Here is a 24903-nt window from a genome sequence, read left to right as displayed (position 1 = left end):
GGGTCAGTTTTAATCCCCACAACTCACCTCAATCAACATGGCAGCCTCTAAAAATCGAAGACCAATTCTGCAAAGAGTAGTGAAATTTCTGATTTCTACCAGGATTTGCCAGTTTGCGCCTCAGAGGTCACAAGTTGAGCTCAGGAAAGGCAGTGCGGAAAACAATGAAACAGTGAGAACTCATGTGCAGTCCGTAAGCTTACAATCTGAGTGTATGTGAATATTCTTTTTCCACCTGTTTCCTCACCGTAAGTATTTTAGGAATGTTTATAAATTTCACTTGGAAAATAAACCTCATGCACCATCTGAGAGTCATACCATGATTTTTGAGACTCAAACCATAAATAACTGCATATAAAGATTTTATTTTGTCCGTATTTTAAACATAGTAGTTGAAATGTACAGAATATACCAAACAACTCATCCTATCAATTCAAGGTACTGTTTTAACATTAGAATGAAACTACACATTCAGGACTTCTCTAGCCAACAGCTGTGCCTAAGGTCTCACTGTTAAAGAATTAAGGTTTTTTTCTTCCTATTGTACTATGTGATGTTCAAAACTACAAATGTACATAGCAGCAGTAAATGAAGCACAGGTGCAAGTTTTCCCTAGATGCTTCATATTTGGCAGCACATTTTCATTATCTTTAATTTCTCTCCTTTGGTAAGACAGACAAAGTATACCACTTAATTAGCTATGGACCGAGGCCAGAACACTGGAATTCCATACCCCTGAAATCTGGGAAAGTTTACATTCTGGTACAGATCTGAAATTTGGGTCCTCCTCTATCTTTGATGATTGTTTCAGAGGAAATAAAGTTCAAATATTGACAGAGCAAGAATCTATTCAACATTGAGTTCATACTCGCAGTCTTTAAGCTTGCATATATATAAAGAAAAATAAGGGCAGGTCAATAACTAGTCTCTCTCTAGTTGAGGTACGAAGTAAAAAATGCAAAAATTTACAAGTGGTGTTTTAGGGCATAAATTCTCTCATTTGAAAGCCAAAACATTTGACAGTGGTAGGTCTCGGTTTACCCATGATTCAACTGAACAGTTTGCTCATATAGGCCTGATTCAGAAAGGTACTTAAGCACGTGCCTAACTTTAAGCAGTGAGTTGTCTCAGTGAAGTCAATGAGACTATTCATGCACTTAAAGATTAGTTATACGCTTACGTATCTTGTTGAACTGGGGCCTAGAAGTAGTATTCAAGACAAGCAATAGTACACGCAGTAAGAATACTACTGTCAGCTGTTGATTATTTAACTTAAGTAAATGACAGATCTCAGGCAAATATCAATTAGACACTGAAATATGGACAACAAATCAATGTTCAAGTTTTTGCCCAACTGCATATATTTTGTTGTATAAAAATGAGTTGTATTTTCTTCACAGGGAAATCTTACCACTAACTAAGTTTTCAACTACAGCCAATATTAATGTGCAGTCTACCACTAAATCCTTCCTATTATTAACACATATTAAGGTATTACATGGCTTGTCATTTTAGGAGAACCTAAGCTGTCAATTTTTAAAGTGTGTTAGAGCAATTTTATTTCTAATAATACACAAATTGGCTATTATTTCTAAAGTGAATGTCTCTACTGAGAAGTAACGATGTGTTTTATATATACCCACATTCTTTTTACATTATTCTAAAGTGCACTATTTTCTTGTACCACGGAGTACAAATAGCCCTGTATTTCTTTCAAATATAAAAAGACCAACCCCACAAGAACATTTTTAAACATTAGAAATGTTTCCTAATATAAAGGACATATTGTTAATAAGCATCAATTAGATATATATGGATTTTAGTTTTCAAAAGTCAGAATTATTATTTATTGCTAATTCATTTGTAAACCATTACACATTATAGTGAAAATTAGGTACAATTTCATGCAAGTAGCAGTCCAAGTCTGTGAAAAAGAATGTTGGAAAGTTTTCTTAATATCAGGGAAAAAAAGAGGAAAATCAGTAGAAGTTTCTCTTTTCTAAAGGAAATTTTCAATGTATTGAATTTGTTTCCTGCAAAATAGTCAAAATACATATATATACTGAAGGGGAATGTTAGAGTCCATCAGATGATGTTATGCAACAATTGCCAAAAAACTTCACTTTTAAAACTGAAAGGTGGTCGAGATAATATAGGAGCTATACCCTGCAGGAAGACCATTTCATTTTTTTCTTGTACACTGTATACAAATTGCTTCTGGCAAATCTTCAGGAATAAGATCACATACCACTAGTTAAACCAAATGCAAACCCTGTTATTATTAAGGTGGTGACTGTGGTTTGATTAATTTCAGTGAAGCTTTTTTCACCAATTTTTGCTGCTGTCTTGCTGCTTGTGCTTCATCAACAGCACGACAAATTCTCTGTAAAGCAATAATAAAGTTAATAAGGTCATGTTAGCTAGCTATCCCCATCAAAAAAAAGGTCGTAGTTTACTGAATTATGGCAATTTTTGAAACAGGTGTATTTTCTAAAATGTATTTTAGTTCTGCAAACAACAAAACACTGTGACTGATCAAAATGCTGGCACTCACTGTCTCAAAGCAATCAGCACTAGTGTAAAGGTCTGACCACCGGCCAAAAATTTCAGCTTGTGTTCCTAAAATTAGGAACCTAGGCCCTGTGCCTAATCTTCAGCAAGTGAATAGTCCCAACTGAGGTCCCGGGGAATATTCACATTCTTAAAATACATATATAACCCCTCAATGAGACACCTCACATGCTTAAGTAGTTAGGCACACACTTAGGGCACTGATACAACAGGGTTCCTTAAGTAACTTCATTTTCACATGTGCGGAGCATGTACAATTTCCATTTAAATCAGTGCTCTGTAGCTTTGAAAGACAGACCACTTAGACGCCTGTCTAAATGTATTCACCCAAGTTGAAAAGCTTTGGTCACCTATAAATTGGATGTATAGCCAACACCTCGGTAATAGCAGTCATTAAAATGTTAACCTAAGTATCAAATAGTATTCACAAAAATAATACAGATGATTCTCTCAAAAACTATATAACAAAACAAGGATACCAAAGGAGAGTATCATATTTAATGAAAAAAACAGAACAAGGAGTTTTTAAGCTAAGAGGATGCATTAATTTCCATTATCCTGGATTCAAACTGACAGGCCTTTCTTTTTAGAAACAGTGTACTCATTTAACATATGTAATATGTAGAGTGCAACTGGATTGTGTGTATGTTATTTCCCTTTCTATACTCTCAAAATCTCAATGCAAACTTTGAATGTAAACTAAAATCAACCACAAAGATTTAGGTTCCCCAAAATTTGAAGACAACCTAAAACTTGTAATTAGGCAAGAGAATTTTTTTCAGCCTGTAAAATGGGTTGGAGAGGATAGCAAAAAGCCTCCGTTGCTTATCAGTGTGGGATGGCCCTATGGACCAGTCTACAGAATACCCTATAGATTTTAAGCCAGCTTGAAAAAGAAATACGGTATAGTATCCAGCAGTAATGCAAGGAACCTGCAGGCGCAAGCCTGTAAGGTATTAGCTTACAGAGTTAGCATAAGGAAGTCAGACCTATAAGCCTTATCAAAATTAAGTTGACCAGCCATTACGCTGAGTCATAAGATATATTATTTTGCTTGTTTTACAGTATATAGTTCTGCTGAGATCTTGCATAAAATGCTGACATATAAACACAACAAATTTGTTCACATCGCTTTGGGGTATTTTAGGTTAGGAATACCAGCAGATGTATAACCAGAAGACTGCCACAGTAACCAAATGATGTATATGCTAATAAGTTTGACATAATTAATTACTATAGGATAAGGATACCCCCAACATTATTAAAGGTGAGGAAGTTCGTTATGGGCAAAGGTGGCAGAACTCTCTTAGGAATATTCAGGGCAGTCAGACCTTATAATAGGCCCAACCACCATCTAAGCCTAAGAGATCTCAACCATTGGACTTGCTTGGCATGCTAGGGTCAGGACAGGACCCTCGTGGACCATCACCTGTCTTCCCAATTCCAGAAGTGTGTGAGTATGTGTATTTATATTTATATTTATATATATATATGAATGATATGATGCTGGAAGTCAAATTAATATTGCACTACTGTTACTTTCCTGATTGTGTAGGAACATTTGTGTTTTTACTAGTGTTAATAAAATTACTGAAAATTTTAAAAGCTTTTCTAAGTGCATGTATTGAAGCTGTGTATGGCAGGGTTCCCAACCGAACAGTAATTCTAATACTACTGTACCTGATTCTGGGACTAGAATCTATCAAACCTCAGAAGTTTAGTTGATTAATTGGGGATTTTCAAGTAATCAATATAGCCAATTAATTGAAGAGGTGACAACCCTACGCAGAAGAGTCAATAGGTACGTGCATTGACCTCTTGCAATATGGAGAATGAGTGAGTGCTTACATCTGCCATTGTTATCTGAGTTCTTGAAGTGATCAAAACAAAAACTAAATTAAGTTACCTAATACTTCTACCTAGCTGTGATAATGCAACAAAACACAAGAAATTAAGTGAATTTTTGCTCAAAATCTGAGAAGTAGCTCTGGGCATGGAGAGATGGCCCTTACATACACACTTGCTTTGAGAAATTGACATAGTTGGGGACACAGTCTTCTCTGAACCATACCTGCTACCTTTCAGCACGTACAGAAGGCACTTTTGAGGCCTCCCCAGGCACTGTCTTGCCTTTCACAAGATTCTTAGTGTTCAGAAGCATATTACCTTAGGGGAAATTTACAAAGACTATCTGTCTCTTTTAGGATTGACATTGTACACAAAGGTATACATCTTAAAAAGATATACGTATCTGGGTCTAGCGCAGTGTTAAATGACCTCTATACCAAATAGCCAGTAGTCAGGGCAGGCCTGCTTTAATCCTTTCAAGCAGGCCCTCCCCTGCGGCTGAATTATAGTAGTTTTTGATTTTGCTAGAATGGCATGAGATGGGGAAAAAAAAAAGCAGTTACCCTTGCAGTAGTTTCATCCTTCAACTGAATTTTCTTCAGACATTCATGAGCTGCATGGTCCTTTTTTTGGAACCTTAACAGCCCCTGATCCTGTTACAAAGAGAAATGAAAATAAATTGAAAAGCCTTGGGGAAAATATTCATAACCCAATATTGGGTTGCTTACATGTCATCTTTTAAGTTATATCTGCTTTTCTTTCTGTACAGATCCAGACCATATTATAAATAAATGATTTTACATTACAATCATCCTAATTTATCAAAGTAGTTATGTTTACATATCTGAAAAAATAAATTTTAATAAGTGAATTTCTATGGATAAGTATCATGCAACAAGACTGCTAGCTAACTCATCATTGGTGAAAAATTAAGAATACTAGTCCATTTCCTTCAATTGCAGGCCAAATCTTCGGATATAGGAGGACATAGTAAAATTAGCTCCACTCAGAAATGATAAAATGCTAAGTTATGCAAGGATGCAATTCAAGTTGAATGATGTTACAATCCAAGTTCTTGACAATCACGCTTTTTATATAAATAGGGCATTTTAAAGAGTATAACAAGGCACAAAAAGTTTCATCAACATTACACACTGGCTGAATTATAGTAGTTTTTAATTTAGCTAGAACCCTGGAAATGCAAAGATTCTGAAATTGGCTGACATACAGTAACAATACAAGAACACCTGGTAATATAAACAGCCGGATAAGGTCGCTTCTTCTAATCTAGGATTCCTAACTTTCCACTAAGTTCTTGAATTTTCCAAGGAATTGGATGCATAATCTTCATTAGAAATTGATATATCAATATAGGTCTTAAGACCAAATGCTGAAAGCAGCAGAGGCTGTGCTACGTGTTAAAAAAAATTTAAATCAAAATTTTCAGTATACCATTGCAGCAAAAAGTTATGCTTTTGGACTTACGTTATAAAAATATGGGTTTAAGCCTTATTAAAATATACTTTTTCTGTACTTGACATCATAAGATTATTAAGAAGTTTTAGTATTTACAACTGTGCATGTCTGTTAAAGGCAGTGAAGCTGGAGAAGTTTCACAAAAAGCCTATGTATGCAATATGGGGTTGCATATGTTAGTCAAGGGCATAATTTTGCCTGCAAAACCTTTATTAATGGAAGATGTAAGGTGTCGGAGGGGGAGGGAAGGCACTCAATTTAACTTCCAGGGTGTTAGGAAAACACTACTCTCGCTGTAATGGCTGACACACAGAACTCCAAAATGCCATTTTGATACTTTTTAAATCTAAGTCACTTTTCAGAGTAGATCTGCACTCCCAAGGCATAAATATTTCTTTTACCTTCACAGTGATTTTTAGTACATTTGTTTCGACAGAAGGAGGATGTGTAAAATCTTCAAATAAATAATCCCAGTCTGTTACATGGCCTAGGATCTCCACGTCTTTTATACACATCAGCCTCCTAGCCAAAGGACAAAAGCATCATGAAATATTTAACCTCCTCCTAGAACCATGACTTTATCAGAAAAAAAACAAGGTTAATTTTGACTTGTCCTTATGTTTATGACAGACCAGTGATATCCACCTCTTGGCTCTGGAGCTATGTTACTTGAGGGCTGTGGGTTTGGTGCTGGGACTACCTTTACAATTTGCGTATCAGGAGTACTCAGAAATAGAATATGTTTTAGACCAATCTGCATAAACAGAAAAAAAACCAAACAGCAACTAAAACCACCTTTTCATCAGGGTTGAAAATTCAGGACTTATCTTCATTACAACAGCTAGCTCAAGTTGCTCCAATCAAGAGCAAGCACACAGTGAAACACACACTTGAGCTACACAGAGCTATTTGATGAGTTGTGCTAACTCAAGCTGTAGCTGCATCAGCAGCTGGAGTGTCAGGAGCACTCAAACGTCAACCTATATCCCCAACAGGCCAGCTAGCTTGAGTTTAAACTTAACTCTAAGTTAAGTGAAACTGAGTTTAAACATTTAACTCTAGCTACAAAATGTGTGTGTGGGGACAGGAGTCAGCTTAGGACCTACATTTCAGTTACATGGTGAACTCACGCTGCAGTGAAGACAAGCCTTAACTTGTTACCACTATCAGGACTTCAGTAGTAATTTCAACAGGTGTTGTCTATTGCATTGTGAATTTCAAGGTGGATGGGTTGTCAAAGTTAACTAAGAGGGATTTTCATGTGGGTCTTGTACCTGGGTGAACCTACCCCATGTGATCAGTAAGATCAGAAACTAGTCACTCATTCTGTTTCTCAGATAGGTAAAACCACATTTCCTGTGCTCTTGGCTTCTGTTTAAGCACTTCAAAAAACAATTAAATCCCTCAACTGTTTGTGTCTAAGACCGTTAGGCAGTGACCTAATAAGTGATGTTCTCATTGTTCCTAAGTAGCGATTGTTATATTTCTTCTCCTGTTTGTACAAAAAAGTCACAGGTGCCTCAACTGGCACATTAATGTTGGCACAGTTGTTGGAACACTTGAGATAAAGTAGATGTATACAGTCAGTGAGTAATGTAATGTAAGAAACAAGGTTGAAATCTATTTCTCAAACAATTAGAGTTTGATTGTTACAACAATTTAGGAATTTTAGTTTCAGTATAACCTAGGCTACCTATCTGAATAAGACTTATTATTCAGGGGCAAAACAATCATTTGGGAAACCAAACCCAGGGTGCTAGAGTCCATTCATCTAATACATGAAAAAGATTAACTGCTCTTTGTGGATGTTCATTTGCATGCATTGTATGCCTCCTAGTCAAGTACAGTTGCATGAAAAATGCCACAAACCACAATGACATTGATAAAGATGTATTTCCAAGCAGGTATGTTAATATCAATAGAGATTTGATTCCTTTTTAACAAAATTTATAGGAACAAAATAAAGGAAGTTTAATATATTGGGAAATAGACAGGAAAGTTCACAGAAGTTTAACATAACTTCTATAGGCCGAAGAATAACTGATTTTTATTTATCATACTAAAAAAGAGACAAAGCCCTGAAAATACGGAACAATTCTAAAAAGCAGTTTTTGAACAGACATTAGACTATGCTGATAGTAATACCTATTGGTAACAACAAGGTTTGTCTTCTTGCCTCCTGGAAGCACACAGTGGTATCGATAACTTTCTCCTTCCAGCTTTCTGATATGAGAGTTCTGAAAAAGGAAAATGAAGATTTAAACTGGGTTTAGTCTTAAGAAAAGAAGACTGAGAGGGGACCTGTTAACAGACTTGATCAATTGTTCTTCATGAGCACTTAAGATAGGATGAGGCATAATGAGCTTAATCTACAACAAGGGAGATTTAGGTTAGATATTAGGAAAATCTTTCCAACTATAAGGTAGTTGATTTCTTGAGGCCCCTTACAGGCCTACATTTCTATGATTCTAGGAACGTATTTTAAATACACCTCTACCTCAATATAACGCTGCCCTTGGAAGCCAAAAAAATCTTACCGTGTTATAGGTGAACCCCTATAATGAGGTAAGATTTTTTTGGCTTCCAAGGACAGCGTTATATTGAGGTTATATTGAACTTGATTTTATTATAAAATGTTAGCAAGTGAAATGTTAGATATAAGTATTTACGGAACATATAGGCTGAAAAAGAAGCTTAAGGAAAATGCATATTTAATCCAACATCTTAGGTATATTTCTGATACATTAGTAATAGGGAGCTGTCAGGGTTCCTCCCCCACTCTGAACTTTAGGGTATCAATGCAGGGACCTGCATGAAAGACCCCCTACGCTTATTTACCAGCTTTGGTTAACAGTAAGCTGCCACCACAAAGGGGGTTCCAAATCTTAGGGGAGAGCCACTTGGAACTCTGCCTTCCCCCAAATATCTCCCAAGTGCCTAACCCCACCTTTCCTGGGAAGATTTGAGACTAACTCCTCCCCTCCAAGTCCTTACATCCCTTTTCTTGGGTAGGCTTGAGAGTATACCCTCACCAAGTAGTCCTGGTGAACACAGATCCAAAACCCTTGGATCTTAAAACAATGAAAAATCAATCAGATTCTTAAAAGAAGGATTTTATTAAAAGAAAAGGTAAAGTTTCTCTCTGTAATATCAGGATGGAAATAACTTTACTGATTCAAAGAGCCCAGAGGAACCCCCTCGAGCCTTAGGTTCAAAGTTACAGCAAAACAGGGATAAACCTCCCTCTAGCAAAGGAACATTTACAAGTTGAGAAAACAAAAATAAAACTAACACGCCTTGCCTGCCTGTTACTTACAAGTCTGAAATATGAGAGACTTGTGCAAAAAGATCTGGAGAACATGGATTGATGTGCCATCTCTCTCAGTCCCAAGAGCGAACGCCACCAAAAAAAAGAGCAAACACAAAAGCTTCTCCCCCAAGATTTGAAAGTATCTTGTCCCCTTATTGGTCCTTTGGGTCAGGTCTTAGCCAGGTTACCTGAACTTCTTAACCCTTTACAGGTAAAAGGATGTTGGTGTCTCTGACCAGGAGGGATTTTATAGAATTATATACAGGAGGGTTGTTACCCTTCCCTTTATAGTTATGACAGGAGCTGAGTCTTCAAGTAAAGGTCAAGTTAAAAAATTGTTTTCATTTCCAGCAAGTTTTTATTGGACTTTATTCTGTTAAACCAAATTCTTAGAATTAGCAACATTTTTATCTGCTGTTTAAGTGAAACATGACAATTCAACAATGTAAATACTGTCTGGGAGCTGTCTGTAGACTGGTTTGTATTAACGTACACTTCAAATATGTAGCATTTGAGAGATTCACTCACTAATATCCAACCTTTATCTTTGTGATACATCATATAAAAATGCCAGGTACTGACATTTCACAAACACCAACATACAAGCAATCCCCTCCATGCATTTACATACACAGAAGCTATGATAATGATAACACTGAGGCTATGAGACTGATGAGAATATGACAACACATCTGTGGGCTCTGGAGAGAGCAAACAGACCACATGACAGGACAGGAGGTAAAACGGTGAAACAAAAAATGTATTTCAAGAAATGAAATCATATTGAACACACAATTTTAACTCCACAGTCATATGCAGACAAACTTACACACATTAGAGAACTTGCTTCTTGCCTTATGTGGTCAACAATCATTTAAAATCCAAGTTCTTCCCTTGAATTAACTTGTTTCTTGTTTACAGTCTACACGTTGTGGGGAAACGCACAAGGTTGCTCAACTGTAAGGCAGCTTATTAAGGGCAGGGGAGGTGATTTGCTAGGGTTAAAAAGGAATGTTGAGATGGCAGCTAGGATGTGGGCTATACACTGCTTTATGCTCATGTACACTTAAAATATGTAGCATTTGGGAGATTGTCACTAATATTCAAATTTAGACCATATCCATTACAAATGTAGTACACCATGTGGCGTGAATCCTGCATCATTTATTGTATGATTTATATGATTTATCATACTTGGATGGGTTTGGATTAAGTTTTGGCAATAGCAACTGTAACAAAAACAACATCCCTGCTTTCTAAGTTCACAAAACCAACTTCACACTTTATTGCTAAATGCAAGAGATTTCAATACACAAGGGTATTTGAAATATATTTTCGAATAAATGTTTAATAAGATTTCAGCTCAATATTGTCAAGGCACTGTTAAACATTACTATAGTTATGCATTTGTATTTAGCCATCTCGAATGGAAGAAATTTTACAGTACTATCTGAAGTCTTTGTAGAAATAATATTAATTAATTAATAAAATGAGCAAGATAAAGCAAATCAGTGCATGCCAGATTTTTCTAAATTAACCCAACTCCCTACTCTGCCTGTTAGAATGCAGCACGCACAGTCATCATGTGTGAAACTGATGCAACTATGTGGGATAATGAAAGGAGTAATGAAAACTACACATCCTTTGCTTAGAGGGATGCAAAATGGACTTGCCTTGGATAAGAATTCAGCTAGTGCCTACAACTGGATGCCTAGAAGTCCTTCTGCTATCAAGATAATCCAAACCTTATTTAAGTTACACAACTGATTAACATGAATACTGTTAGCTCCTCATTGCTACCAATGTTACTTAATTTTCTTTGGGTCAAGTTCCAATACCCTTACTCATGCCAAGCAGTAGCATATTTTGTCAGTTGTCCCATGTAAGTCAGCAGGCTACTCATGAACCTGAATGACATTCAATGGAAGAAAGGGTGAATGAATTTTTTTTTAGTTATCCCCCTTTTAAAGCTAAATTTTCAATTCTGTATACATCTTAAAACAAATACTCACTATATTAACGTATATCTATCAAGAACAATAAAAGTTAAACGTAACTTTGCTTCTTTCTTTCTGTATTCTACTGTGTAGGCTACAATTACTGTTTATCTCAAGTAAAATACATGGAAAGGTCTCAGAGTGACCATGGTTCACATCAATACCAAGTCCATTAAAACAGGTTTCAACACTTATATAGGTTTGCACTTCATTTTCACATTTAGATTTGCACTTCATTTTCACATATTTAAAAACTCTTTCCAAGTAACTTAAAACATATTATACATTGCAATATACATAATCTTTCAACTCAGTTAAAATAAATTAAAATTCCAGTGTTTAAAGTTATATAGACTCTGTGTACCTTTGGAGTGGGTTTCAATAACAAGACACCAATAAATCTTAAAATCCAATATCCATTTCTTTCAATCACTACAAATGAGTTTCTAATCCATTGTAGGTTCATGTTATGACACACTTTCAAACCAGACTTCTCATATTCTAAAATATGCAATGCCAAATCAAAGAAATGAGAAAGCAGGAGCTTTCAACTATTGATACAGGAAAATTCTTCACATCCCTCCAAGTTGGCGAACGAAACCAATGTATGAATTCTAAAATATATAACCTTCAACCTATCTAATGGACTTCCTATACATCTGAAGCATCATCATTTTACTACTTCAAATAAATGGAGCAAAAAAACATTTTGCCAGATTCATTCCAAATCCTAAAGTTAGGTGTGCATATTCAATGGCTGATTGTGAAAGACAGCACATCTCAAACTGGAAATGGAAACCTGCTCCTACATTTGGTTATAAAATAAGTTGATCTATTTTGCTTCTTTGGCTGAAAATTTAAGTCCTTTTTGAAGAAACTCAAACATCTTTAGGAATTTCAGTCTGAGACACGAGAATCCTCTTCAATTTCCTTCTTAAGCTTAAAATGCTGAAAAGGGCTCAGCCTTAAATAAAAACTTCAACTTACACTTTTATGTGCAGTAGGCTAGCTGGTTATCTTGCTGCTATTTTACTAGCTTAGCTGTCTGCAGAAAAAATAAAGCCAGTTAAAGATACAGACATGACAAGTATATTTAAAATTAAACCACCATCTATAAATTCAAGTCAATGCTATTTCCTGTTTCTTTTAACAATTTTGATTACACTGCTATAAATAAATCAATAAATAAAACAACAAATGTAGCTGAAAAATCTGAGAATGCAGTATTTCATTCTCAAGAGCTCCTATACTTTTCTAGGGGGACATCTTTTGGGGGGAGAGGGATAGAGAGGTGGTCTTGGATACCTTACCTCCATGTCCAATTTACTGCTCTTTCAATAACCATTTGTGGACAGTCATTTTCAACTCTCTTACAAGACTGAATACGTCCAAGTTTGGCTTTTACATTAGAAAGTAGGTTAAGTGTGTCTACATGAAACTTTGGAACTTCTCTGTCCCGAGTGATAATCGCATAATCCTTAACTTCAGCATGCCATACTGAAATACCCAGTTAATTCTTAGGATAACTGCAGTAACAAACAATTGACCAGATCTACTTGGCATCTTGTTCTAAATGTGAAAAATTTATTTTCAAGGAAATTATATTTACTGTTATTTTAAAAGGCAACCGTTTTTCAGTTTGTCAGCAATTTCAGTCATGTTTTTTGATAGAACAATTACAAGAGACATTTTTACTTAAAAAGGGTTTTAATAAACAAGCAGTTTCTAGAACTTCTGATAATGTTTTTGATAAAATGAATTAAAAGATACCAAAAAAAAAAAAAAAGTCTTTTTTGCAAGATCTACTACCAAAGGGAATTGGGGAATAACTGTCACTAGATGCATTTAGGGCTGAACTGGACATCCACTAAAATCACTCCAGCTAATACAGAAGAACAATCGTAGAACTGGAAGTGACCTCGAGAAGTCATCTAGTCCAGTCCCCTGCACTCAAGGCAGGACTAAGTATTATCTAGACCATTCGACAGGTGTGTTTGTCCAACCTGCTCTTAAAAATCCCCAATGATGGAGGTTCCACAACCTCCCTAGGCAATTTATTCTAGTGCTTAACCACTCTGACAGTTAGGAAGGTTTTCCTAATGTCCAACCTAAAATGCCCTTGCTGCAATTTAAGCCCATTGCTTCTTGTCCTATCCTCAGAGGTTAAGAAGAACAAGTTTTCTCCCTCTTCCTTGCAACAACTTTTTATGTACTTGAAAACTGTTATGTCCCCTCTCAGTCTTCTCTTCTCCAGACTAAACAAACCCAATTTTTTCAATCTTCCCTCAGAGGTCATGTTTTCTAGACCTTTCATCATTTTTGTTGCTCTTCTCTGGACTTGCTCCAATTTGTCCACATCTTTCCTGAAATGTGGTGCCTAGAACTGGACACAATACTCCAGTTGAGGTCTAATCAACGCAGAATAGAGCAGAAGAATTACTTCTCATGTCTTGCTTACAATACTCCTGCTAATACAACCCAGAATGATGTTTGCTTTTTTTGCAATAGTCTTACATTGTTGACTCATTTAGCTTGTGATCCATTATGATCCCCAGATCCCTTTCCACAGTATTCCTTCCTAGGCAGTCATTTCCCATTTTGCATGTGTGCAACTGATTGTTCCTTCCCAAGTGGAGTACATTGCATTAGTCCTTATTGAATTTCATTCTATTTATTTTAGATCATCTCTCCAGTTTGTCCATATCATGTTGTACATGTACATGCTCCAGCAGAGGTCACCATCCCATGCAAATTATGCAATTATAGGAATGTGAAATTGTTATTTATTAAGTATGAAAAGTTAGCTGACTTTATCAAAACATTCTCTACCTTGTTTGTAAAGCATCATTATAAGCCCTTACACAAATAAAACAGATAAAGCCACTACCCTCCCTACCTATGGATTAGACTGAAAGTGACTTGCAGAGGAGTTGTAGAAGTTGTGGGGAACAGAGTAAAACAACTCCTTACTAGTGTCATTGTCATAAACAGATGGTTAAGGGTTAATATCTCTTTTACCTGTAGAAGGTTAAGAAGCTCCATAAACCTGGCTGACACCTGATCAGAGGACCAATAGGGGGACAAGATACTTTCAAATCTTGGTGGAGGGAAGTCTTTGTTTGTGCTTTTTGTTTTGTTTGTTGTTCGCTCTTGGGGCTAAGAGGGACCAGACGGACACCCAGACTTTCCCAATCTTTTTGAATCAGTCTTTCATGTTTCAAAATTGTAAGTATAGCCAGGCAAGGCAGATTAGTCTTGTTTTTTTCTTAACTTGTAAATGTGTGTTTTTGCTGGATGGATTTTTACCTCTCTTTGCTGTAATTTTGAATCTCAGGCTGGGGTGGGGGGGAGTCCCTCTAGTCTATATGAATCTGAGTACCCTGCAAAGAATTTCCCATCCTGATTTTACAGAGATAATTTTTATCTTTTCTTTCTTTAATTAAAAGCTCTCTTTTTAAGAACCTGATTGATTTTCCCTTGTTTTAAAATCCAAGAGATTGAGTCTAAACTCACCAGGGATTGGTGGGGGGGAAAGGAAGGGGATGGTTAAATTCTCCTTGTTTTAAGACCCAAGGGGTTTGGGTCGTGGGTTCCCCAGGGAAGGTTTTGGGGGAACAGAAGTGTGCCAGACACAGACTTCTGGCTGGTGGCAGCGTACCAGATTTAAGCTAGTAATTAAGCTTAAAAGTGATCATGCAGGTCCCCACTTCTTGAACCCTAAAGTTCAAAGTGGGGGAAAAAATCTTGACAGTCATGATGCAGCAGTCACTCACAACTGCAGTTTTTACATTCTGGGATATAGCGGGCCAAGACAACTAATGGCACATGCTATTCCAAGACTTGTTGGTGAGTAAATGAGTCTACTCCAACCTTCTGCACTGACTGACCTAGAGCTGGTCAGCTATGGACACTCTAGTGTAGGGTGTTCCAGAGGTTACAATCCAAGAGGCATTGTTACTTCCTCATAGGCAAATTTCTTCTGGGATGCCAGTCTGCAGCACCCAATTCAATCAAGAGCCTTTCATGCATAATCTAGCTTTAAGACAGAACAAACCAACACCAACTGGTAGTTTCAAAGAGTAAGGCATTCTTCCTCAAGGTTCCAAACCTTTGTCTTAATTATTTTAGAAACCTATATTTAAAGTAAGAAGGGCTTCCTAAATTTTATAGGTCTTGTTGAAGACTGCATTTTAAAGCAGGGACTTTAAGCAGGAGATGGTGGACGCACAGTGGACTTGGTAAGGAAGTGAGTTCCAGATACGGGGGAAAAGAAATGGCAGTAAGTGGGAAAAAAGAATTAGTAGCTACGCATTCACATAAGGAAGAGTGAAGGAGGTGAGGAAGCTAGCAGATACATAGGAATGGGGTGGTGAGAGGGAAAAGGTCTAATCAAGTGACAATGAGAAAGCTAAATTTGTTACAGCAGGCAAATGAATCCTAGTGATGGGATCTGAGAAAAGGTATCCCACATGGTCCAGAGAGCAGTCTAGGTTTCCACTGGAGAACTTTAGTTGAATTACTAAAGATGAGGTGAGTCAGTGTTTAGACATGATATGTTCAAGACAAGAACAAGGATTTCAGAAGAAGGAAGAAAACAGCCTGGAAATGCTGTCATGGTCAAGTGGCAGCAGGACTTCATGGCAGCATGAATGACCAGTGGCAGAGAGGAAGAAAGTTGAACATGTCAGCGGTGCAAGACTGAGTATTGGAAGTTACCAAATGCAACAGTGCGAAAGGAACAAAGACTGAGACAAGTTTACACTACAGTAACTCATCTACAACTAAAAATAGTCATTTTTTTAGGCTTATACTCTTGCCAATTCACAAGGGGAGGAAAAAAACAAGAGAATTACATGTAAATTATTCCTGGTGGAATTCTGCACCAAAAAAATAAAAATGTTGTACACAATATTGTAAAAATTTGAAAATTCTGCATATCTTATTTGTTAAAATACCACAATATAATCACACCAGTTTCAATTATTTCGGTAATTTATTTCAAAATACCTGTCAGCAAGTATGTCTGTAACAATACAGAAAACAAAAAATATTCAAGAAATGCTTTTTGGTAAACAGATTCCTTACTTGGCATATTAATACAGAACTTTGAGTAATAATTCAATTAAACTACGAGACAGAAACCTATTTCCTGTACCCCTCAGAAGCAGTGCAAAGGCTTGGGGGAGTCGGGGGTAACAGAGGAGCTGAGGGAGAGACAAGTAATTCCTGGGCAGGAGCCTGAGAGTGAACCTGAAGGTTTGCTGGGTCTGCTCCAGTCCCTGTGCGTCCCTGCACTCCCCTTCCCACCCACCTCCATGTGTCCCTGCACCCCCACTCAGCCACTCCTCCTCCCTCATCCTCATGTGTCCTTGCATCCCCCCATGCCATCCCCATTTCTTCCTGCACCCCTACTCCCATTCAGCCCGACTCAATGTTGCCATCCCACTAGCTCTCGTGCCCCTACCCAGTCTGTTCCCTCCATTAGCTCATCTGAATGCCTGTCTATGTAACCATCAACCCCCAGCAGCCCTGTCTGCCCCACGCTGTCCATCCCTCCCATATCCCTTGTCTCCCCACTTGGCCCCATGACAGGATACTATGATGGGGCAGTGGCTGACCCCTCCCTCTCCGCAGCTGGCTGCCCACTCTGACACCACAGCAGTCCCTGGTGGGCAAAAGGTGTAATTGCAGCACCTCCCCAACATAATCTGTTTTCTGCAGGGCTAGGGGAATCTGAGGGGGGACATGAATTCTGCACATGCGCAGTGGTGCAGAATCCCACCCAGGAGTATGAAATAAAACATCTATATTTCACTAACTGTAAGGTTCTGACAAATTAAGTTTAAGAAATTTCAAAAATTAGGACTCAGATTGAGTTATTATTCAGTGTTTTGACAAGTGCCAACTTTTTATGAGAAAAGGGTGATTTATTTTAAAGAATAAGACTCCTTTACTAAATGTCCTATTTTCCTCAAAGGCTCCCTCTGTATTTGTTTGATCATTAAAACAGATAATGTGTGCTATGCCACACCACCACCCTAATTTCTGTAATCTCAAATGTACAGGTACAGCAACAGCGTTGGGCAGGGGAGTGGAGAGAGCTGTTTCACAGCAACCTTAGCATTTCTGGGCTTTCAACAGAAAGAAAATTCAATATGGAAAACTAGGTACAGGAATATTTATTTTTAATAATATTATCAAACTCTAATCCACAAAAATTAGGTTAAACATACAAAATTTAGTGGTTACGTATATGTATAGCAGCCAATTTCCAACGTTAATTGTGCGATTTCTTTCCTTTTCATGTACCAAAAGCATTTTCCCCACATAACAGACCAGGAAGTCTAACATTACACTGAAAAGTGTTTTTAAGCAATAGAGTGACAAGCACAAACCTAGAACTAACATTTCTATTTTTATTTAATATGGTATGACAGACGGATGAATTTTAAAAAAAAAATGCTTTTGCACAGTTTCAGACAGTGTTGCTTTACAAAAGATTGCAACTATTTAATATTAAGAATTTTTGAGAGGGAAACTGAAAAGAATTCATGCTAGTGCACAGAGATGCACTCAAGTACCACAACAACTCCTAAAAAGAAGTGTTCAGTACCTATCACAGTCTTACTAATAATGTTTAAGACAAATGTCTGAAGCCAGTAAAAAAATTTGTCAACAGCGTATATGCATAAAACAGCCAGACATTTTGTTGCTAGTAAGATTAATTATTGGTTTCCCTAATAAGAAATGTCACACATCAAGGAGAGACTTGTGGCTTCACTCACTTCAAAAAAGAGTTGGCATTTACATACTAGGGATTACAGTTTTAAACAATGCATAAATGTATGTAAATGCATCGCATAAAATGGAATACAAAAGGTTTATTGGGGCAAAGGGCAGAGTCAACCAAGCCTTCTGTTCCTTGATCGGAAGAACAGATATAGAATATTACTCACTTTTCAGTATGAACATGGAGTCATGTGGCTAGTCAGAAGTGTCAAGGGCAGACCTATAGCAGCTTATTTAAACCATGAATAGAAGCATTTTAGCTGATACTTTCAAATTTTATATAACTGGCTTATGAAATTGCAAAAGGATTTTCATAGGATTTACTCATTTTTAGTAGCTATGCTTACATTCTTTTCTTGCATTTTAAAGCAAGATCACTATATAAATACCCTCCAGAGAATGCTGACTAGTCAATGAGCATTTTATCATCTACTCTACCATGAACATTTCTTTAGTGACCATTTTATTAAACACTTGCCATTCAGAGCTCAGAAGTAAGGCCCAACATGACTAAAAAAACAGGCAAGAGGATTAGATTTCATGTTAGTGTGCACTGCCTTTCTGTGTTACTCTTTGGACCATAACAGGCAAATTATTTTGTTCTTACTATGAACTGGATAATTTAAAGTGCCATTCAACTGCCACATAAAAGGTTCCAATAGAAGTCAATGAATATTTTGAGTTTTTTTATGGAATCATGCCCTTAATCTAAATTCTTAAAGGCCCATGAAGGAAATCATGAAAAAGTATGGAACATCTTTACTCCATTATTCCAGTTCTTGCTGCGTATGCAGAGGGAGGGAGGGAGGGAGGGAGGGGGGGGGGGAGAGAGAGAGAGAGAGAGAGAGAGAGAGAGAGAGAGATATCAACATTAGAAACCCATGCAGAGGGATCATAAACGATAGTTGACATCTACAGGAAATAAATGCAATCAATAATTAAGATGCAAGTTTCAGTCTTAACTTAGAAGTAAACATTTTAAATCAATTCTTTTGTTCCAGTATTTATTTTTTATCATAACCAATACTTCAGCTAAATTATATTTGAAATCTCAGCCAGCATATTCAAGTGCTTTTCCTGTTTCCTGTCTTGTTGCATTTACTCAAAATTAACTGGATTAAAATTTCCCAGTATATGAGAAATAGCATTCATTGTCAATATGGCACCAATGTCTAACACCATGCAGGTGCTCAACCAGACTACACCATCATGTGTGTTGTGTAGGCTGTACCTAAGTTAACAATACAATTCCTACCTGAAATAAATCATAACCCTCAGCTTCACCCCTGTCATATGGCCGGATAATGCCATCTTCATGAATGAGACGTGAAGGACGGAGACTAGATACCTCTTCAGTTGATTCTGCCACCCTGTCAAAGACCAACAATTTCAATGTTTTCAGAACTACTACAGGCTTTGGTTTGCACCAAAATTGTTTTTGTTACTTGCATTTCTTTTATTTCTTTTACTAGTTTAGTCAGCACAGAAGTTATTTAGAATTTATCCTCTCAAACCTTAAGAGATCCTGCTCATACTTGCTAGCTAGTCAAATTATAAATACTTTGCCATCCTGGATCAGCCAGACAATTATGAAACTACATGCCTATGGGAGAAGTTTCTTCCCAACTCTAAATAATGATAGACTTTTCTATAGCTTGCAGAAAGACTTTTTCAGTTGCACTTTCAAAAGTGCATAAATGATTTAGGATTACAAGTCCCACTGACAGTCATTGAGTGGTCTAGGTTCTACAGCAGGGTAAAGTGAGAAATGTCTGTGAGCATTCAGGAGCTGAAAAACACCATTTTTAATTACTAAGTGTTCTGTGTTTTTATATAGTTTTTATATTCTTGTATGGGCTTTCAGTTGGTACACCATAATATTGGACTTTCATTTTATTATTCATGTTTGCATGGAGCTGATTTATAACCTCCATATGACACTGCAGTATATTAAGTTATACGGTAATAGCGTCAGTGTCAGGTGGTTGTAGCACTCTTCCTTCACCTGGCACCTAACAGAGCATCACCATGGTGCACTCTCAGTTCTCCTGATGCATCTTGTACTTTAATCACATCAAATGGCAAGCAAACACATATGTTACCACTGTATCTCCAACCCCACACTCCACGTACCTGAGAACATTTGGTAAACAGACAATCACTAACTCCCACTCCATCATTTTACCTCTGAATTCCCTGGAAGGTACTGCTTGCCATATCTATGATGCCACCTGTTGGGCGGGCCACGACACCTACAAGCCCTTTTCCAACTCCTTTGAAGAATCCAGCTGCACCTTCCTTTTTAGCCCCTTCAGAAAAGGGAGTACAGTATTAGTTACATACCCTTGCAGAAAATCCAAATTCTCAAGTTAATCCACCTCCTGCTTTATGAAGACTTAACTTTAATAAGAACAATTCCATAGATGAACATTCCAAAATAGCAGGTTACATGCAGTTCAGCTCAGAAAAAAATACTATGTATTAATGACACCTTTTGCTGTATGGAACCTTCCCAGTCTGTATTTGGTGATACAGCTGTTCACCTTAAATCTCATTGGACCTTCAGAACCAACACAGCTAAGAGAGGGTGAATGGGACTCCTTCTTCTACACTATCAGAATTGTTTACTAAAAAAAGTTACTATGTTCAGAGTCAGTTACACCAGTGCACTTTCATTAAAGACAATAAGGTTCCTCCACAGGTCTGATTAAGAGCAAAATGTGAAGACTATAGATTTACGCAGATGCAACTAAGGTCAGAACTTAGCTTCCCAAACCATTTGCACTGGTGATGATGCACAAGTTGAAAGAACCAAACTACTGTGTGTAGTTTTTTTTTATACCATTTTTACAGAATCACTGCTCAGAAGAGAAGAACAATTCAGTTGATTTACTAGCAACTTGCAAAAATCAGGTGAAATTTAGTGTCATTAACTGACTTATATTTGGATGGCTCTTCTGTCAACATTTAAGGAATTAGGATTGTATATTACACCTATTTATGTCTTTTACTCTTTTTCCCATGCATCATATTAATAGAGTAAAGCAGGCTTAAAACAAAAAATTACCTGTCCCGTTTAAGCATAAGCCAGTTAAGCATCACAATGGGGGGGAAAAAAAAAAGCAGAAACAGACCATGTGGTTAAAACAGATGTTCTGATTTAGTGTGGCTCCCACTCTAATTATTTTTTACCCTGTCACTTAAATACCACCACAGATACTACCCATGCTATTATTCAACATCTAATTGTACACACACACACACACACCACCTATGGAATGAAATACCTTAATGCATAAAGGTCTATTTCTCTACTACTTTGCTGGTAGAGGTAGTAACTCAAGTTTTAGCTTTACACAGTTAATTTGCTGATAGAGAGGAAACTCTGCGGAAAGTGTCCAATAGCAAAAATATCTTAAATTTATATGCCTGCTGTATATGACAGTTCAGAGAAAGTTTCATTTTAAACTTATTCATATGCAGCTGCACATGATATTATGCAAACTGGTTTGTCAAAGTCTGCATGTGAATTTGCACAAGAACCTTTAGTAACAACTGTAAAAATATATGAAATCAAAACTTTAATTTTTACAAATGACATGACTTTATTTTCAAAATGTTACTTTTGTTCCAAAACACAAAAATAATAAGCTCAGATCTAAATAAGTAGTATCATGTTTAAGTCAGTATTTCTCAACAGAAACTAAGTTATAAGTAGTACCATGTGTTAGCCTTCTGGAAAATGGACTTTAGGTTTACTAGTAATTTTTGCCTACCTTCTACAGGTTTAGTGATTATTCCAGTCACACCACCAACAATACCCTGAAAGAAAAATGATAGTTTAAGGAAGTCAGCACTTGAAAGCCAGAAATGCTGAAGCGTGATTCAGCCACTAGGTGTCTCTCCTGCTGTTTTTTAAAAATTAATATTTAGGCAAAGCATCAAATGGGATTTTTTCTAAGGTTTATTTTTGTTTATTATGAATTCCTGTTGACACAATCATCATGAAAGAAAACATCTATGGAATAATTAGAAGGCTCAGGGAACTAGTAAACTGGACACAGAGACCATCCCTGCCAGATACCACGGTAGAATCTTGATTGGTGGTGCAAAACAGCTAAGTTACTATTTCATGGCTGTTCTGTAGCCTATGTCACAGGATGTGACCCACAGACCACTGGGGCCAACTGACAGAGGGCATATACAGAGGTTTACAGAGTTCCCCTATGTAATCATTCCCCAAAGAGTGGGGGCATGTGAGGTCTCTACCAAGAGCCAGTAGCTTACTGGTCATGATAATAATTGCAAAATGTATGTACAATGATAGTTAAGAAGTTACGTGTCTTTACTGAAAACTATGTTTTTAAGGTAAATAAGTTAACACAGGTCACCAGAGGTGATAAACAGGATCTATTTAGGCAGAAGGGAGTAAACACTTATATCTCTGGCATCATATACTGAGTGCTTTCCAATGCAAGTCTATTTGCAATAATGAGCCTCATGCTAATGAAGAGCTTGTAGAGTGGATGAGGAAGGAACACACAGGAAAAACAACTGGCAGGGGATCCTGGTTATAAATAAAGAATGGATTGTTGGGGGATAACTTGGAGAGGAGAGAGACAGCCTTAACTGAGAAGACAAGCTAAGCATAGCTTGTTTCATGAAAAAGAGATAACAGCTTTCCTGGCTGAGAAACACACGTGAACAATATTAGAAGACACAATAACTAGTTAACTAAGCCTAGGTTCTAGAATTCATGTTATAATGGCTTCTCTACAGAGATACAGTGTGCTGCAAGTCAGGATGTAAATTTACAGCATACTAGCCTCCCAAGCCATGCAGCCTCTGCTACCACAGATTAGAAGTTCTCTAAACCAGAGTGCACTTGGGAACTTCTAGTACACTTTGCTACCATGAACTAATAGTTCTCCACATCAGACTCCGCACAGTTAGTACTTAACAGGTTTGTGCACTGTAGAGTCATGTCCTGGCTTGCCACTAAGGCCTTGTCTACAGTACAAGGGAAATTTGATCTAAGCTATGCAATTTGAGTTACGTGACTAGTGTAACTCAAATCGACGTAGCTTAGATCTACTTACTGCAGGGTCCACACCACATAGTGTCGACGGAAGATGCTCTCCCATCGACTCCCCTTTCTCTTCTCGATTTGTGGAGTACAGAAGTAGACGGTCTGCAGAGCGATCTGTGATTGATTTTAGTGGGTCTTCACTAGACCTGCTAAATTTAGCGCCAATGTATCAATTGCCACTCGTCGATCCACCGGTAAGTGTAGACAAGCCCAAGTATCCATCTAGGTATGCCCTGATTCAACACGTATTGCAACAATGCTTTCACTAATCTTAAGTGAGTGCTTTCAGAAATACCCAAAGGACAGTAAAGCCTTTTGGGAAAGAAGGTCACTAATATACTGAATAGTTTTATAAAGTAAACAGAAGTTGTCAATGAATGGATTAGGCAGTAGCCCAACCGCAGCAGTACTAAAAAGATTAATGCTTAAGATTGGCAGTACAGTGCAAGACATATTCATAAAAACCTGTTTGCTATTCAAAACAAGATTGAAAAAAGCATTTCACTCAATATATGCTACTGAGCAAGGATGGGAGTGTAAAATGTTCTTTTTCTTTTGAATATCAATTATAAGCAGTTCCTAATATGCTTAATTTGCATTTCACGTAGCAAATAATTCTAGCATAAAGATGACAGGTATGAATCAAAACCCACATTAAAAACAATCATTGGACGTAAACATGGCCTTTCATCTGCTAGGAAGAATTCCTCACTTGAGATTAAATGGGTCACATTGGCACTTAGCATCCATTTCAGAGAAACCTCGTGTAGGTAACGTTGTGGGGCCCCTTTACTGCATTTTATAGTTGTTTCTGTCACAGACAAATGGTGGACACAGCCTTCTTCAATTGGTCACCTGGAGAGTGAGTTCTTCCAAAACTGAATATAATTAGTAACTTATTTACATATGTAATAATAGGTGGAGCTGAGAGTGTTACCTGCACTTAAGGCTCCCCCAACACTTCCTATTATGACACTGTTTTCGGTTCTTCTAACCTGGCCAGAACCTGAAAAATTTCAGCTGAAGTTTTACATGTTGTGTGTCTCACTCATATTCAACTTTTTTGTAAAGTTTTAGCAAAAATGTTACAGCTGCCTCTGAAAACAAGACTAGGGGGAAATATTTTTGCTCATGTTCAAAAATATTTTTATAACTGTTTAATTTAGAAGCTCTAGTAGGGTCTCCACGCTTTGGAGCAATGAGGGGTATGTGTATCCGACACAGACCCTGAAGAGGTTAATGTGGGCCCGAGAGGCCAATTAACAGACCAAGCAGCATCTGCAAGGAAAAAAGCAAAAAAGCTTAACTGACACCGAAACCTAGCTTGGAAGGGCTGCAGGGAGACAATCAGAAATGTTGCTCTCTGGGGGATAAAAAAGGTAGGATATGATCCAGGGAGGCAGCAAAGAGTCTGAGGGAGAAGACCTTGGCTGCCAGCTACAAGATCCCAGGGTTTCCGTACCAGCCACCAATGTAGCTGGGGCAATAGCACTGATCCTGTGGATTCATGGCAACATCCAACCACCAAGACATCCAACCACTGTAAAGTCTATTGCGGGGTGTGTCATAAACAGATAGCTAAGGGTTAATGTCTCTTTCACCTGAAGCACCTGACCAGAGGACCAATCAGGAAACCGGATTTTTTCAACTTTGGGTGGAGGGAATTGAGTGTCTAGGGTCTTTGTTTCTGGCTGCCTGCTTGCTCTGAGCTTTGGAGAAGTAGTTCTACTTTCTTATTTTCTGTTTCTAAGTGTAAGGACAAAGAGATCAGATAGTAAGTTCTATGGTTTCTTTTCTTTGGTATTTGCATGAATATAAGTGCT

The 24903-nt window shown here is 37.4% G+C and overlaps 1 protein-coding gene across 5 annotated transcripts in view; it reads right to left on the bottom strand.

Moving 5' to 3' along the window:
• Positions 1-345: 345 nt before the first annotated feature.
• The window catches only part of VPS13C (vacuolar protein sorting 13 homolog C), a 206751-nt gene continuing 182193 nt past the window's right edge, over positions 346-24903 (bottom strand). For 4 of the 5 annotated variants that reach the window (XM_050966954.1, XM_050966955.1, XM_050966956.1 and 1 more), the window contains 7 exons: positions 21768-21813; positions 20177-20300; positions 19247-19361; positions 8041-8132; positions 6297-6417; positions 4983-5072; positions 346-2383 (listed from right to left, as the gene is read on the bottom strand). In XM_050966954.1, the coding sequence (XP_050822911.1) occupies positions 2282-2383; positions 4983-5072; positions 6297-6417; positions 8041-8132; positions 19247-19361; positions 20177-20300; positions 21768-21813 (690 nt within the window). In that variant the 3' untranslated portion in view covers positions 346-2281. Of the gene's footprint in view, positions 2384-4982; positions 5073-6296; positions 6418-8040; positions 8133-18620; positions 18774-19246; positions 19362-20176; positions 20301-21767; positions 21814-24903 lie in introns of those variants that run through there. The other variant, XM_050966957.1, reaches the window with a different exon arrangement.

This window comes from Gopherus flavomarginatus, chromosome 9 (genome assembly GCF_025201925.1).
Source record: "Gopherus flavomarginatus isolate rGopFla2 chromosome 9, rGopFla2.mat.asm, whole genome shotgun sequence".
Lineage (NCBI taxonomy): Eukaryota > Metazoa > Chordata > Testudines > Testudinidae > Gopherus > Gopherus flavomarginatus.
The sequence above is the reverse complement of the archived record's forward strand: the minus strand, read 5'-3'. Positions and strand labels throughout refer to the sequence as shown.